General features: G+C 50.8%; 1 protein-coding gene across 1 annotated transcript in view; it reads right to left on the reverse strand.

The window, feature by feature from the left end:
- Positions 1-1905, reverse strand: part of LOC142286184 (pleckstrin homology domain-containing family M member 2-like) — a 64377-nt gene extending 62472 nt beyond the window's left edge. Inside the window, 1 exon segment of the mRNA XM_075333329.1 lies at positions 1766-1905. Coding sequence (XP_075189444.1) covers positions 1766-1825 — 60 coding nt within the window. The 5' untranslated portion in view covers positions 1826-1905.
- Between the last annotated feature and the right edge of the window lie 14476 nt (positions 1906-16381).

The raw sequence follows: 16381 nt of genomic DNA on the forward strand, positions 1-16381 counted from the left end.
GACAGCGTGTAATGTACAATGTATACAGGGGGGACAGCGTGTAATGTACAATGTATACAGGGGGGGACAGCGTGTAATGTACAATGTATACAGGGGGGGACAGCGTGTAATGTACAATGTATACAGGGGGGGACAGCGTGTAATGTACAATGTATACAGGGGGGGACAGCGTGTAATGTACAATGTATACAGGGGGGGACAGCGTGTAATGTACAATGTATACAGGGGGGGACAGCGTGTAATGTACAATGTATACAGGGGGGGACAGCGTGTAATGTACAATGTATACAGGGGGGGACAGCGTGTAATGTACAATGTATACAGGGGGGACAGCGTGTAATGTACAATGTATACAGGGGGGACAGCGTGTAATGTACAGTGTATACAGGGGGGACAGCGTGTAATGTACAGTGTATACAGGGGGGGACAGCGTGTAATGTACAGTGTATACAGGGGGGGACAGCGTGTAATGTACAATGTATACAGGGGGGGACAGCGTGTAATGTACAATGTATACAGGGGGGGACAGCGTGTAATGTACAATGTATACAGGGGGGGACAGCGTGTAATGTACAATGTATACAGGGGGGACAGCGTGTAATGTACAGTGTATACAGGGGGGGACAGCGTGTAATGTACAGTGTATACGGGGGGGGACAGCGTGTAATGTACAATGTATACAGGGGGGACAGCGTGTAATGTACAGTGTATACAGGGGGGGACAGCGTGTAATGTACAGTGTATACGGGGGGGACAGCGTGTAATGTACAGTGTATACAGGGGGGGACAGCGTGTAATGTACAGTGTATACGGGGGGGACAGCGTGTAATGTACAGTGTATACAGGGGGGGACAGCGTGTAATGTACAGTGTATACAGGGGGGACAGCGTGTAATGTACAGTGTATACAGGGGGGGACAGTGCGTAATGTACAGTGTATACAGGGGGGGACAGTGCATAATGTACAGTGTATACAGGGGGGGACAGTGCATAATGTACAGTGTATACAGGGGGGGACAGTGTATAATGTACAGTGTATACAGGGGGGGACAGTGCATAATGTACAGTGTATACAGGGGGGGACAGCGTGTAATGTACAATGTATACAGGGGGGACAGCGTGTAATGTACAGTGTATACAGGGGGGGACAGCATGTAATGTACAGTGTATACGGGGGGGACAGCGTGTAATGTACAGTGTATACAGGGGGGGACAGCGTGTAATGTACAGTGTATACGGGGGGGACAGCGTGTAATGTACAGTGTATACAGGGGGGGACAGCGTGTAATGTACAGTGTATACAGGGGGGGACAGCGTGTAATGTACAGTGTATACAGGGGGGGACAGCGTGTAATGTACAGTGTATACAGGGGGGGACAGCGTGTAATGTACAGTGTATACAGGGGGGGACAGCGTGTAATGTACAGTGTATACAGGGGGGGACAGCGTGTAATGTACAGTGTATACAGGGGGGACAGTGTATAATGTACAGTGTATACAGGGGGGACAGCGTGTAATGTACAGTGTATACAGGGGGGGACAGCGTGTAATGTACAGTGTATACAGGGGGGGACAGCGTGTAATGTACAGTGTATACAGGGGGGGACAGCGTGTAATGTACAGTGTATACAGGGGGGGACAGCGTGTAATGTACAGTGTATACAGGGGGGGACAGCGTGTAATGTACAGTGTATACGGGGGGGGGAGAGGTATACACACACACATATATACACAGCACGTAGTTCTAGAGCACGCCGGGGCCGCACCTTCTTCACGGACAGGTTGATGTTCTCCAGGATCCGGTCCTTCACCTCCCGCGGATCCATCCGCCCAGAGCGACCGGTTCCCGAGCTCCGGGGCCGTCATGTGACTGACAGGAAGTGACGTCACGTCTCCGGGTGGTGTATAGGCAGAGGGCGTGGATATGCTAATGCAGCATGTAGACTGCAGCAATGACGACGGGGTGGGAGGGGCTTCCGAATGTTTTCATTCCTAACATGTGACTGACGTTAGCGCTGTTCACATGAGTAGAGTCGGGAACCTCCCCGGCCCTGGACTACAACTCCCAGCATGCCCCGGGACCGTGCGGTGTGTGTCAGCGCTACAACCAATCACAAGTTAGCTTTCATTTCTTTAAAAGTGAAAGCAGATACCCGATTGGTTTCTGAGGATTCCGCTGTATCCTAGCAACCAATAGTAAAGATATTGTCTCAGTGACCAGTAGAAGAATGAGGTGGTATCATGACGTCACGTGAGGCCGCGCCGCGGGGGCGGGGAGCTGCGTATGAACGAGGCCCCCGCGGATCGCCATAATATATACAAGAGGGCGGAGTCTGACCACTGCTGGGGGGGCAAAGCCTGGACCGCGACCAAAGCCGCCAGTGAGAAAGAAAAAGTCTGCACGCCCGGTACAAGCCCAGAGAGAGAAGTCTGCACGCCCCTGTACAAGCCCAGGGAGAGAAGTCTGCACGCCCCTGTACAAGCCCAGGGAGAGAAGTCTGCACGCCCCTGTACAAGCCCAGGGAGAGAAGTCTGCACGCCCCTGTACAAGCCCAGGGAGAGAAGTCTGCACGCCCCTGTACAAGCCCAGGGAGAGAAGTCTGCACGCCCCTGTACAAGCCCAGGGAGAGAAGTCTGCACGCCCCTGTACAAGCCCAGGGAGAGAAGTCTGCACGACCCTGTACAAGCCCAGAGAGAGACGTCTGCACACCCCTATACAAGCCCAGGGAGAGAAGTCTGCAAGCCCCTGTACAAGCCCGGGAAGAGAAGTCTGCACGCCCCTGTACAAGCCCGGGAAGAGAAGTCTGCACGCCCCTGCACAAGCTTGGGAAGAGAAGTCTGCACGCCCCTGCACAATTCCAGGAAGAGAAGTCTGCACGCCCCTGTACAAGCCCGGGAAGAGAAGGCTGCACGCCCCTGCACAATGCCAGGGAGAGAAGTCTCCCCTGCACACTCCCAGCCCGGGGAGAGAAGTCTGCACGCCCCTGTACAACACTAGTCCAGGGACAGAAGTCTGCACGCCCCTGTACAATACTAGCCCAGGGACAGAAGTCTGCACGCCTCTGTACCATCCCAGCCTGGAAAAGAAACCATCTAGAATCTGCACAAATCACTGAGAAACAAATCAAAAAGAGACTGGAAAAAGACAAAAATAAAGATAAGGCAGATGCATAAGTCTGCACACCCTTACACTGATACATCTGTGAATTTCTGGGGAGTTCAGTCTTTGTGGGTCGGTGTCTATCCCCTCTAGAGTTGATCTTTGCCAGGCTTCTCCTTGTAGCCCCCCTCTGGCAGATTTCGGGGGTCTCCTGTGAATTTCTGGGGAGTTCAGTCTTTGTTGGTCGGGGTCTATCCCCTCTAGAGTTGCTGATCTGTGCCGGCTCCTCCTTGTAGCCCCCCCTCTGGCAGATTTCGGGGGTCTCCTGTGAATTTCTGGGGAGTTCAGTCTTTGTGGGTCGGGGTCTATCCCCTCTAGAGTTGCTGAAATATGCCGGCTCCTCCTTGTAGCCCCCCTCTAGAAGATTTCGGGGGGCTCCTGTGAATCTCTAGGGAGTTCAGTCTGTGTGTGTCGGGGTCTATCCCTCTAGAGTTGCTGATCTGTGCCGGCTCCTCCTTGTAGCCCCCCCTCTGGCAGATTTCGGGGGTCTCCTGTGAATTTCTGGGGAGTTCAGTCTTTGTGTGTTGGGGTCTATCCCCTCTAGAGTTGATCTTTGCTGGGCTCCTCCTTGTAGCCCCCCTCGCAGATTTCGGGGGTCTCCTGTGAATTTCTGGGGAGTTCAGTCTTTGTGGGTCGGGATCTATCCCCTCTAGAGTTGATCTGTGCCGGCCCCTCTTGTAGCCCCCCTCTGGCAGATTTCGGGGGCTCCTGTGAATTTCTATGGAGTTCAGTCTTTGTGTGTCGGGGTCTATCCCCTCTAGAGTTGATCTTTGCCGGCTCCTACTTGTAGCCCCCCTCTGGCAGATTGCAGGGTTCTCCTGTGTACAGCGCCCTCTTCAGGTCACCACAGACTTCCCTTGGACTCAGGTCCGGGCTCGACCGTTCCAGAAGTTCCATCTTCTGGTAATATTGGGGTCACTTGGGATCTTTGTGCTGAGAGGTCAAATTCTTCCTCATCTTCAGCTTTTTAGCAGAGGCTGGAAGGTTTTCCTGCAGATTTACCTGATATTTGTTCTGTCCATAAGTCCCTCCCCCTTGGCTAAAGCCCCAGTTGCATCTGCCATAAAGCAGAGCACAGTGCTGCCCCACCAGACCTCACTGTTGGTAGGGAGGAGGGGGGGTGTTCTGCGGTGGTGACTTTGCACCTTGTGGAATTACAGTCCCTCGGTCTTATCAGGCAGAACACATTTCCTGCTTCTGGCCGACGCGATGGAGGTTTTGGCAGAACACACAACACACCCGGGTGGGTGATGGTTAAGAAAAAGCTCCGTCTTGTCCCCTCCCCCACAGGCCGGACACATGAAGAATATGAGAGATTCTGTCACATGAAGGACTACACAGAAATCCCTGCAGCTCCTTTAATGTTGCTGTCGCCTCTGCTGCTCCTTTAATGCTGCAGTTGCCTCCCTGCAGCTCCTTTAATGTTGCTGTCACTTCCGAAGCTCTTTTAATGTTGCTTCTCTGTAGCGCCTTTAATGTTGCTGTTGTCTCTCTGCAGCTCCTTTCAGGTTGTTGTTGCCTCTCTGCAGCTCCTTTAATATTGCCTATCTACAGCTTCTTTAATGTTGTTGTTGCCTCTCTGCAGCTCTTTTAACGTTGCTGTCGCCTCTCTGCAGCTCCTTTAATGTTGCCTGTCTGCAGCTCATTTAATATTGCCTATCTACAGCTTCTTTAATGTTGCTGTTGCCTCTCTGCAGCTCCTTTCATGTTGCTGTCGCCTCTCTGCAGCTCCTTTCATGTTGCTGTCGCCTCTCTGCAGCTCCTTTCATGTTGCTGTCGCCTCTCTGCAGCTCCTTTAATATTGCCTATCTACAGCTTCTTTAATGTTGCTGTTGCCACTCTGCAGCTCCTTTAATGTTGCTGTCGCCTCTCTGCAGCTCCTTTAATGTTGCCTCTTTGCAGCGCATTTAATGTTGCTGTTACCTCCAGAACAGATTTCTTCTCGTTACATCAGTATATGAGGGATGGTCAGTTCTCGGTGATAATATCATTCTGCCTGATCTCAGCCCCTTCTTGAGGACGTCTTCACAGGGTCTATTGTAGATCCGATGTCTGGGAAATGCTTTGTACCTTCTCCTGGCTGACAACTTTCCACAATGAGACCCTTTGCTGTGTTATCAGCTGTTTACAGGTTTTCTGGGGTTAATCAGATGTGACAGCGGCCGAGCACTGACCCTGTGTGGCACAGGGGGATGTGACCACCGCCCTGAGTATACCAGGGTGTGAGCAATTCTGCAACGGCAGTATTGTAATTTTTACTTTCCGCAGAAGTATTTCACTTTGTTTCTCAGTAGATTTGTACAGATTACAGGGGATAAAGGGAGAAAGTCGTGAGAAATTAATATGTATTAGTTAAGTGATATGAAGAACGATTTAATGGTCCAGTCACACAAGAAAGGAGTAAAAAAAAAAAAAGACTACGGGGCGACTCCGCTTATAAGTGACTGGTTTGGGGGGGGGGGTCATCAGAATAGTAGGGGTCACGTCACCGGGTTATTACACTCGGGTTATACAGTCACCAGTATACAAAAGCCCAAAGGAGGCCATCTGCTGTGCCACCGTCAGCTGCACAAGTCCTCACACCCCTCTGTGCCCTGATCTTAGTCCCTGCCTTGCTGCAGAGGTGGGCACCCTATAATGAATGGCGGCTCTGATAACAGACCCCTCATGTTTCCTGTCTGGGGTCCACCGCTATGTACGTGGTGTGAGCCCCCGCGGTGCCGCTGCGTACGTTGTGTGAGCCCCCGCGGTGCCGCTGCGTACGTGGTGTGAGCCCCCGCAGTGCCGCTGCGTACGTGGTGTGAACCCCCGCGGTGCCGCTGCGTACGTGGTGTGAGCCCCCGCGGTGCCGCTGCGTACGTGGTGTGAACCCCCGCGGTGCCGCTGCGTACGTGGTGTGAGCCCCCGCGGTGCCGCTGCGTACGTGGTGTGAGCCCCCGCGGTGCCGCTGCGTACGTGGTGTGAGCCCCCGCAGTGCCGCTGCGTACGTGGTGTGAACCCCCGCGGTGCCGCTGCGTACGTGGTGTGAGCCCCCGCGGTGCCGCTGCGTACGTGGTGTGAGCCCCCGCGGTGCTGCTGCAGCCCCTCACCAGTAGCGCACCACACGCAGAGCGCGGAGACAACGGCCTGGACCAGAATTGATGTAAATTATGTTGGATTTTACTGGAAATATTTTGGATTCTTTAGTAAATACTTATCGTTCTCGGTGATTTATGGAGGAAAGTTCTGACGATAAAATCCTAATGTGAGGAAACGTCATAAATAGGGATTATGGAATACCCTATTATTCGCTTCGACAAATATCCAGCGAATACCTCGCCGCTATTCGACTATTCGCGAATATTTGGCCCCCAATGTAAGTCTATGGGAAAGCAGAATAATTTTACGTCGGACCGGTCGATGACCTGTGGTGACTGAAGAAAAGGCTGAAATGGATGGGAAAGGCTGCACAGTATGGGCACAGCCTGAAGAAGGGGCCTCACTGCATTTCTGGTGTCTTGGAATAACGTGCTCAGAGCAGCATGCGGCGTTTACGTAGTCGCCAGAATAGCTCTCAAACCAAAGTAAAAGAGGCGAACTTCTAAGAAACAGTTTCTAGTGCCTAATCACTGTGATAAAACGTCAAATCAAGCCCCGACCTAAAAAAACAAACACTTAAGCATATGTTCACACATTTTGTTTTTTACATTTTTCCTTCTTTTTCGATTAGAAGGGCTGTAACGTATACATTATATTGGGGTCTGTCTCACGCCTCCTTTTCTGGGACATATTTGACTGCATTTTAAAAGGTCAGCTACAATGTGCCCGTTGGGATGTTGGCCTTGCCCTCGTCCTCCTCCACCAGCACCACCGGCTCCAGTGTCCCTCTATTCAAATGTAGAAAGGGCCACTGGCTATCCTCAAATCTCAGACTTCTTGGGGCTCTCAGGTGGGCCCTGTAACATACATTGGGGAGGGATGGCAGTCATTTGTAGTTTTCTGCGTCCCCTATATCATTAGTGTGAAAGTTGGAATACGTACTCCATAACACTTTACAGTGCTATTGCCAATGTGGGCATTTGGGTGTTGGCCTTGCCCTCCTCCTCCTCCTCCACCAACACCACCGGCTCCAGTGGCCCTCTATTCAAATGATTCAGAAATGTATGTTTTATGGACAAATGAACGCCACGCTGTGACATCGAAGCTGATATCATTGATGATGATTGCATCTGACCAAAAGCTGGAGGTAAAAATTGGTAGGATAAGCAACAGGGCATAACATGCCAAGGAGCTAAAGAAAAATTCTGATTCCGCAGGGGGCCATGTGTAACACACCGTGGAGCACAGCATCAATAAAGAACACAAATAGAGACTGCCTGACCAATTGTTATAGACAGTGTAGCCTCGATAGTGCTTGTGCCAGTGCATAATGTACAAAGGCTTGAAAAATACTGCCCTGGGTGATTGGGCCAAACAATTACATGGCAGCAGCAGCATAACAAGTTACATTAGTCATGCGGTGTCATTAGATGATAGAAGACAAAATAGTCTTGAATGAGAAACAATGGAACTTATTTGATCTTAAGAAATCCAAATTTTGGGGCTTCACTTATTACTGGGTCTTGTTAACAGGCGGCCTGAGATACTCTGGGGCAATCCATCTATGGTTCATTTTGATCATGGTCAAACCGTCTGTACTTTCCGTGGATAGTCGTGTGCGACTGTTATTTTTGACCCCACTGAACTGAAAACACGCTCAGACAACACACTCGCAGCAGGGCAAGCTAGCACTTCCAAAGTGTATAAGCCGAGGTCTGGCCAAGTGTTGAGCTTGGAAACCCAATAGTTAAAGGGAACAGTAGACTCGGAAAGCATGCTGATATGGTCACCTACATAGTCCCTCACCATCTTACTTAACTGTTCCCTCCTTCTCATCGTTCCCCAAACCGGTATCTGAGTCGCAGTTGACGGTTTGTGGAAAATGGACCAGTTTTGGCACATTAGTCCCCCGCCTGTGTTGCTCCTACTATGCGTAGCCCTCTCTTGTAATCCTGTTGCGTGAGATGACCCGCTATCTCTGATGCCAGCATGATCTGAGGGTAATCGTTCCATCAACTGCTCCACTACAGCCCTCTTGAATGTTTCCGTAGTATAATCCTTATTTGCCTTTTCAAGTAGTGAAGCAAATTTGTCTTTGTAGAGTGGGTCAAGGAAGGTACATAACCAGTATTTGTTGTCTGCCAAAATGTGGACTAGCCGACAGTCATGAGAAAGGCCGTGTGACATGAACTGTGCCATGTGTCCCAGACTCCGAACTGGAAACCTGTGTGTGTCACTGCTAAGAATACATTCTGTCTCCCTAAACCTCCTCTCCTCCTCAGTCTTCCTCTCCTCCTCCTCCTCTTCAGGCCATCCATGCTGGACAGCCCTGAAGCTTGGGTGGTCAATTCCTTGGTTACCAACTTCAAAGCATTCCTGTTCTTCATCATCCTCCTCATCCTCATGATGCTGAGCAAAGGTGGCCTGAGCTTGTTGGCCGAGGTTGTGCGGATTACTAGAAACCATTGTGAAGTCTGGATCCATAGACAACTCGGGTGCATGAACACTTTGGTCAGTCAGACCATCCATCAATAAACAAATCAGTGGATTAGTAATGCTAATAACAGCATCCTCACTGCTCACAATGTTAGTACCGTAATCAAAATTCTCCAAGTCCTGACAAATGTCTGCAATCCACACCCACTAGGCAGTACTTATGTCTGGCAGCTGCGTCTGACACAGCCCTCTGCTGCTCATGGATCCTGGCCAACATATGATAGATGGAATTCAATCTCGTAGGGAGGTCACATATCAGTCTGTGACTAGGCAAGTGTAAGCGCTGCTGCAGCACTGCCAGGCCAGCAAAAGAGGGAGATGACTTGCGGAAATGGGCGCTAATACGTCGTACCTTGGTAAGTAGGTCTGGTATCCCAGGGTATTTCTTCAGAAAGTGCTGAACTACTAAATTTACAACGGGGGCCATACAAGGAACGTGTACAAGCTTTCCAAGCCGCCACCAGATTACGACCATTATCGCACACTACAATCTCTGGACGGAGATCCAAAGGCTCAAGCCACTCATCTGTCTGCTCAGTTATCGCTTTCAAAAGCTCAGGTGCCGTGTGCGATTTGTCACTGCTACAGATGAACTTCAGTAGAGCATGTTGCCTCTTAGCTGAGAAAGTGCTGCAGAGATCCCAGCTGGGGAATGATGTCGACGATTGGACACCGGCGGATGTTGAGGAGGATGCACAGGAGCCAGATGAAGAGTAGAAGGAGGAGGGAGTTGTTGTGTAAGAGGCTACTGAAACTGTGATTGAAGTGGGCCCCGCTATTCTGGGTGTGGGAATTATATGGGATGTTGCCGGCTCAGACTCTCTACCAGCCAGCACCAGGTTCACCCAGTGTGCAGTCAGTGAGATGTAGCGTCCCTATCCACTTCCGCTTGTCCACGTGTCTGTAGTTAAGTGGACCTTCCCTGTTATGGCGTTGGTCAGAACCCGTTTGATGTTTACGGACACGTGATTGTGGAACGCGGGGACGGCACAACGAGAAAAGTAGTGGCGGCTAGGCACAGAGTACCGATGTTCTAACACCGCCAAAAAGTTGCAGAAAGCCTCTGTTCCCACAAGCCTATACAGCAACATCTCAAGGGCTATCAATCGTGCAATGTGTGCAGTTATGGTTTCTGCCCTTGGGTGCGTAATGGGGTATTTTCGTTTCCTTTCGAAGGTCTGTGTTATGGACAACTGAACAGAACACTGGGACACCGAAGCGGATGTGGTCATTGATGATTGAGTTCGGCCAACATCAGCTTGGGAGAAGGAGGCATCAGCGCCACCTTCTTGCACACCACTTTGGGAAGCAGGCAGCCCAGGAGAAGTGGCAGAGTTTGGCGTCTGGAATTCGTGTTTTTCACCTAGAGCTGTCAACCATCTAGTGGTGTGCTTGGCTAACATATGGTTTCTCATGCTGGAGGTGCCCAAGATGGAAGTATTTCTGCCTCTGCTAAGCTTGGTCTGACAGATTTGACAAATGACAACTGTTCGGTCCGAAGGACTCTTGGAAAAAAAAAAACTCCCACACAATCGCACCACGGACCCTTGGACTCTAAGATGGCTGAGGTGGTGCACGGACCCTTGGACTCGAGATGGCACAGGTGGTGCATGGACCCTTGGACTCCGAGATGACACAAGTGGTGGTGTCATGTGCACAATTGATTGACCTCTGGCAGTGATCGATACCCTATGTCTTACAGCCTTTTTGCAGACTATGGGCACATGCTCCTCTGCACTGCTGCTCTCGCAATCCATGCCACCCGTCCATGTTGGATCAGTCACCTCATCATCGACCAGGTCGTCTTCAAATTCCTGAAGGTCAACATCTTCGGTAATGGAGGTTTCAGGCTAACCTGAGGGCAACTGTGTCTCATCATCTGCCAACACTTCCACCTGATTGCGCAGCATGTCACAGCCAACAATATGGCTTTCTTCTGGCCTTGGGTGCTCAAAGATCTGTGCATCACTGCACACCACGGCCTCACCTGCGTTGGTGGTGTTGTGCAGTGAGAAGCAAGAAAGGTCAAAGGATCTCGTAAACAGTTCCTCAGAGTAACCTACTTTGGTGTCACATGTTTCCTTAGAATACTGATGTTGTGGGGAAGGAGGACCAGGCTGAGGATTCGATGGGCCATCCTCTGGGCTACTCAAGTCTCTGTGTGGACCTATGGGATTTGCTGCTTGACAAGTAACTGGAGGCATTTTCTGCTATCTCACTCGTTATTTATTCGCACTGTTCAGGGCGCCAGAGTGCTTTCCCACGTGGAGAAGAAAATTGTGATAGGAAGGCAGAGGTAGATAAACGAGGAACCTTTTTCTTTGGCTCGATCATACTGTTTGGGCGACCACCACTGTCACTACCACCTCATCCATGGCCCTTACCCCCTCTTTTTCCAATTTTGTTTGTTTGATTATTTGAAGGTGAACACTGTAACGTGACCTTTTCTACAGGCAGTGGAACAACAGTGATGCCAGGTTGTTAAACTTGTGTTAATAGTTTCTCACGATAGCGGTTTCTGTAAGTCTAAAAACCGCAAGGTACCTTTACTGGACAAACTACCACTTGGAGGAGTTGACAAAGATGTGAATGTCTTTAAGCCCCAAAAGAAAACAGGGTTTGACAACACTTGTAGTTTAGTATTGGTTTTTAGCACTCAGACGGTTTTAGTAAGAGCAGGGCACTATGTAGGTTTCGTAAGATATGAAGCCACCACCAGGATGCTATATATTATGGTATTGGCTTCAGGCAGAACTACAGGCGGTGACAGTCATTTTATTTTTTATATTTTATTTAAATTTACACTATTTTTTTTTTCTTAGCTGTAGGGTACTATGGAGTTTATGTACGCTATGAAGCCAACACAAGGACGCAACTGTGCTGGTATGAATTGAGATGGTGGCTGACCGGCACTACACTACACCTGAACCTGTTGTTTTTACAATTTTGGGACTTTTTTTTTGCAAGTTGTAATACCTATTGCAAGTATAACAGACACAAGGGATGTAGCAGTGCTGGGATTGTTTATTATCAGTAGCAGATGTCAGGACAGCTTTACATCTCTCCCTGCCTGTGAATAAGCTGTCCCTATATCACACACTGCAGGAGCAGACGCTATGCAGCACGAAGAGGATTATATTTTTTTTGGGCAGTTTAAAAAAGGAACGGATCTCACCGAAAAAAGTACTGCAGTAACACTGTCCCTATAGCTATTTCTGCGATTTCTTCACCTGCTAGCACAGAGTGGACACTGTCTTCAGCTCTTATAAGGACTATTTTGGATTCTGCAGCAGGAACAGTATCTCATAGAACGCATTGCACTGTCCCTATACCTGTTTCTATGATTTACACAGTCGCGAGCAGCTAATGCTAAATAGCTTCAGCCCTTAGAAGGACTAGTATTAGTTGGCTGGAAAGAAGGGAATTTTGTTACTTACCGTAAATTCCTTTTCTTCTAGCTCCTATTGGGAGACCCAGACGATTGGGTGTATAGCACTGCCTCCGGAGGCCACACAAAGCAATTACACTAAAAAGTGTAAGGCCCCTCCCCTTCTGGCTATACACCCCCAGTGGGATCACTGGCTCACCAGTTTTAGTGCAAAAGCAAGAAGGAGGAAAGCCAATAACTGGTTTAAACAAATTCACTCCGAAGTAACCTCGGAGAACTGAAAACCGTTCAACATGAACAACATGTGTACCCGAAAAACAACCAAAAATCCCGAAGGACAACAGGGCGGGTGCTGGGTCTCCCAATAGGAGCTAGAAGAAAAGGAATTTACGGTAAGTAACAAAATTCCCTTCTTCTTCGGCGCTCCATTGGGAGACCCAGACGATTGGGACGTCCAAAAGCTGTCCCTGGGTGGGTAAAGAATACCTCATGTTAGAGCTGCAAGACAGCCCTCCCCTATATGGAGGCAACTGCCGCCTGCAGGACTCTTCTACCTAGGCTGGCGTCCGCCGAAGCATAGGTATGCACCTGATAATGTTTGGTGAAAGTGTGCAGACTCGACCAGGTAGCTGCCTGGCACACCTGTTGAGCCGTAGCCTGGTGTCGCAATGCCCAGGACGCACCCACGGCTCTGGTAGAATGGGCCTTCAGCCCTGATGGAACCGGAAGCCCAGCAGAACGGTAGGCTTCAAGAATTGGTTCTTTGATCCATCGAGCCAGGGTGGCTTTGGAAGCCTGCGACCCTTTGCGCTTGCCAGCGACAAGGACAAAGAGTGCATCCGAGCGGCGCAGGGGCGCCGTGCGGGAAATGGAGATTCTGAGTGCTCTCACCAGATCTAACAAATGTAAATCCTTCTCATACCGATGAACTGCATGAGGACAAAACGAAGGCAAAGAGATATCCTGATTAAGATGAAAAGAGGATACCACCTTCGGGAGAAACTCCTGAATGGGGCGCAGCACTACCTTGTCCTGGTGGAAGACCAGGAAGGGAGCCTTGCATGATAGCGCTGCCAGCTCAGACACTCTCCGAAGAGATGTGATCGCTACCAGAAAAACCACTTTCTGTGATAGTCTAGAAAGTGAAACCTCCCTCAGAGGCTCGAAGGGCGGCTTCTGGAGGGCAACTAGTACCCTGTTCAGATCCCATGGATCTAACGGCCGCTTGTACGGGGGTACGATATGGCAAACCCCCTGTAGGAACGTGCGCACCTTAGGAAGGCGTGCCAAACGCCTCTGAAAAAAGACGGATAGCGCCGAGACCTGACCTTTAAGGGAGCCGAGCGACAAACCTTTTTCTAACCCAGATTGCAGGAAAGAAAGAAAGGTAGACAATGCAAATGGCCAGGGAGACACTCCCTGAGCAGAGCACCAGGATAAGAATATCCTCCACGTTCTGTGGTAGATCTTAGCGGACGTGGGCTTCCTAGCCTGTCTCATGGTGGCAACGACCCCTTGGGATAATCCTGAAGACGCTAGGATCCAGGACTCAATGGCCACACAGTCAGGTTCAGGGCCGCAGAATTCCGATGGAAAAACGGCCCTTGGGACAGTAAGTCTGGTCGGTCTGGTAGTGCCCACGGTTGGCCGACCGTGAGCTGCCACAGATCCGGATACCACGCCCTCCTCGGCCAGTCTGGAGCGACGAGTATGACGCGGCTGCAATCGGATCTGATCTTGCGTAGCACTCTGGGCAAGAGTGCCAGAGGTGGAAACACATAAGGGAGCCGGAACTGCGACCAATCTTGCACTAGGGCGTCTGCCGCCAGCGCTCTTTGATCGCGAGACCGTGCCATGAGGGTTGGGACCTTGTTGTTGTGCCGGGACGCCATGAGGTCGACGTCCGGCCTTCCCCATCGGCGACAGATTTCCTGAAACGCGTCTGGGTGAAGGGACCATTCCCCTGCGTCCATGCCTTGGCGACTGAGGAAGTCTGCTTCCCAGTTTTCTACGCCGGGGATGTGAACTGCGGATATGGTGGAGGCCGTGGCTTCCACCCACATCAGAATCCGCCGGACTTCCTGGAAGGCTTGCCGACTGCGTGTCCCCCCTTGGTGGTTGATGTATGCCACCGCTGTGGAGTTGTCCGACTGAATTCGGATCTGCCTTCCTTCCAGCCACTGCTGGAAGGCTAGTAGGGCAAGATACACTGCTCTGATTTCCAGAACATTGATCTGAAGGGTGGACTCCTGCTGAGTCCACGTACCCTGAGCCCTGTGGTGGAGAAAAACTGCTCCCCACCCTGACAGACTCGCGTCTGTCGTGACCACCGCCCAAGACGGTGGTAGGAAGGATCTTCCCTGTGATAATGAGGTGGGAAGAAGCCACCACTGCAGAGAGTCCTTGGCCGTCTGGGAAAGGGAGACTTTCCTGTCCAGGGATTTTGACTTCCCGTCCCATTGGCGGAGAATGTCCAATTGAAGTGGGCGCAGATGAAACTGCGCAAACGGAACCGCCTCCATTGCCGCCACCATCTTCCCGAGGAAGTGCATGAGGCGTCTTAAGGAGTGCGACTGATCTTGAAGGAGAGCCTGCACCCCAGTCTGTAGAGACCGCTGCTTGTCCAGCGGAAGCTTCACTATCGCTGAGAGAGTATGAAACTCCATGCCAAGATACGTTAGTGACTGGGTCGGTGACAGATTTGACTTTGAGAAGTTGATGATCCACCCGAACGTCTGGAGAGTCTCCAGTGCAACAGTCAAGCTGAGTTGGCATGCCTCTTGAGAGGGTGCCTTGACCAGTAGATCGTCCAAGTAAGGGATCACAGAGTGTCCCTGAGAGTGCAAGACTGCTACCACTGCCGCCATGATCTTGGTGAACACCCGTGGGGCTGTCGCGAGACCAAATGGCAGAGTTACGAACTGAAGATGGTCGTCTCCTATCACGAAGCGTAGAAAGCGTTGGTGCTCTGTAGCAATCGGCACGTGGAGATAAGCATCCTTGATGTCTATTGATGCTAGGAAATCTCCTTGAGACATTGAGGCAATGACTGAGCGGAGGGATTCCATCCGGAACCGCCTGGCGTTCACATGCTTGTTGAGCAGTTTTAGGTCCAGAACAGGACGGAATGAGCCGTCCTTTTTTGGCACCACAAAGAGATTGGAGTAAAAACCTTGACCTTGTTCCTGAAGAGGAACAGGGACCACCACTCCATCTGCTCTTAGAGAAGTCACCGCCTGCAGAAGGGCATCTGCTCGGTCGGGATGTGGGGAAGTTCTGAAGAACCGAGGCGGAGGCCGAGAACTGAACTCTATCCTGTACCCGTGAGACAAAATGTCTGTTACCCACCGGTCTTTGACCTGTGGCAGCCAAATGTCGCAAAAGCGGGAGAGCCTGCCACCGACCGAGAATGCGGAGGGAGGCGGCCGAAAGTCATGAGGCAGCCGCCTTGGAAGCGGTACCTCCGGTTGCTTTCTTGGGGCGTGAGTGAGCCCGCCAGGAATCAGAGCTCCTTTGCTCTTTCTGAGTCCCTTTGGACGAGGAGAATTGGGGCTTGCCCGAGCCTCGAAAGGACCGAAACTTTGACTGCCACTTCCTCTGTGGAGGTTTGCTTGATCTGGGCTGGGGTAAGGAGGAGTCCTTACCTTTGGACTGTTTAATGATTTCCGCCAATTGCTCACCAAACAGTCTGTCTCCAGATAATGGCAAGCTGGTTAAACATTTTTTAGAAGCAGAATCTGCTTTCCATTCCTTTAACCACAAGGCCCTGCGCAAAACTACAGAGTTGGCGGATGCCATTGAGGTACGGCTCGTAGAGTCTAGTACCGCATTGATAGCGTAGGTCGCAAACGCAGACATTTGCGTAGTTAGGGACGCCACTTGCGGCACTGCTGGACGTATGAGAGAGTCCACCTGTGCCAGACCAGCTGAAATAGCTTGGAGCGCCCACACGGCCGCGAATGCTGGAGCAAACGACGCGCCGATAGCTTCATAGACAGATTTCAACCAAAGGTCCATCTGTCTGTCATTGGCATCTTTAAGTGAAGCCCCATCCTCCACTGCAACTATGGATCTAGCTGCAAGCCTGGATATTGGAGGGTCCACTTTTGGACACTGGGTCCAGCGTTTGACCACGTCAGGGGGAAAGGGATAACGTGTATCCTTAAGGCGTTTAGAAAAACGCTTGTCCGGATAAGTATTGTGTTTCTGGACTGATTCTCTGAAGTCAGAGTGGTCCAGAAAAGTACTCAATTTACACTT

Source organism: Anomaloglossus baeobatrachus, unplaced genomic scaffold (assembly GCF_048569485.1).
Source record: "Anomaloglossus baeobatrachus isolate aAnoBae1 unplaced genomic scaffold, aAnoBae1.hap1 Scaffold_646, whole genome shotgun sequence".
In the NCBI taxonomy this organism is placed as follows: domain Eukaryota; kingdom Metazoa; phylum Chordata; class Amphibia; order Anura; family Aromobatidae; genus Anomaloglossus; species Anomaloglossus baeobatrachus.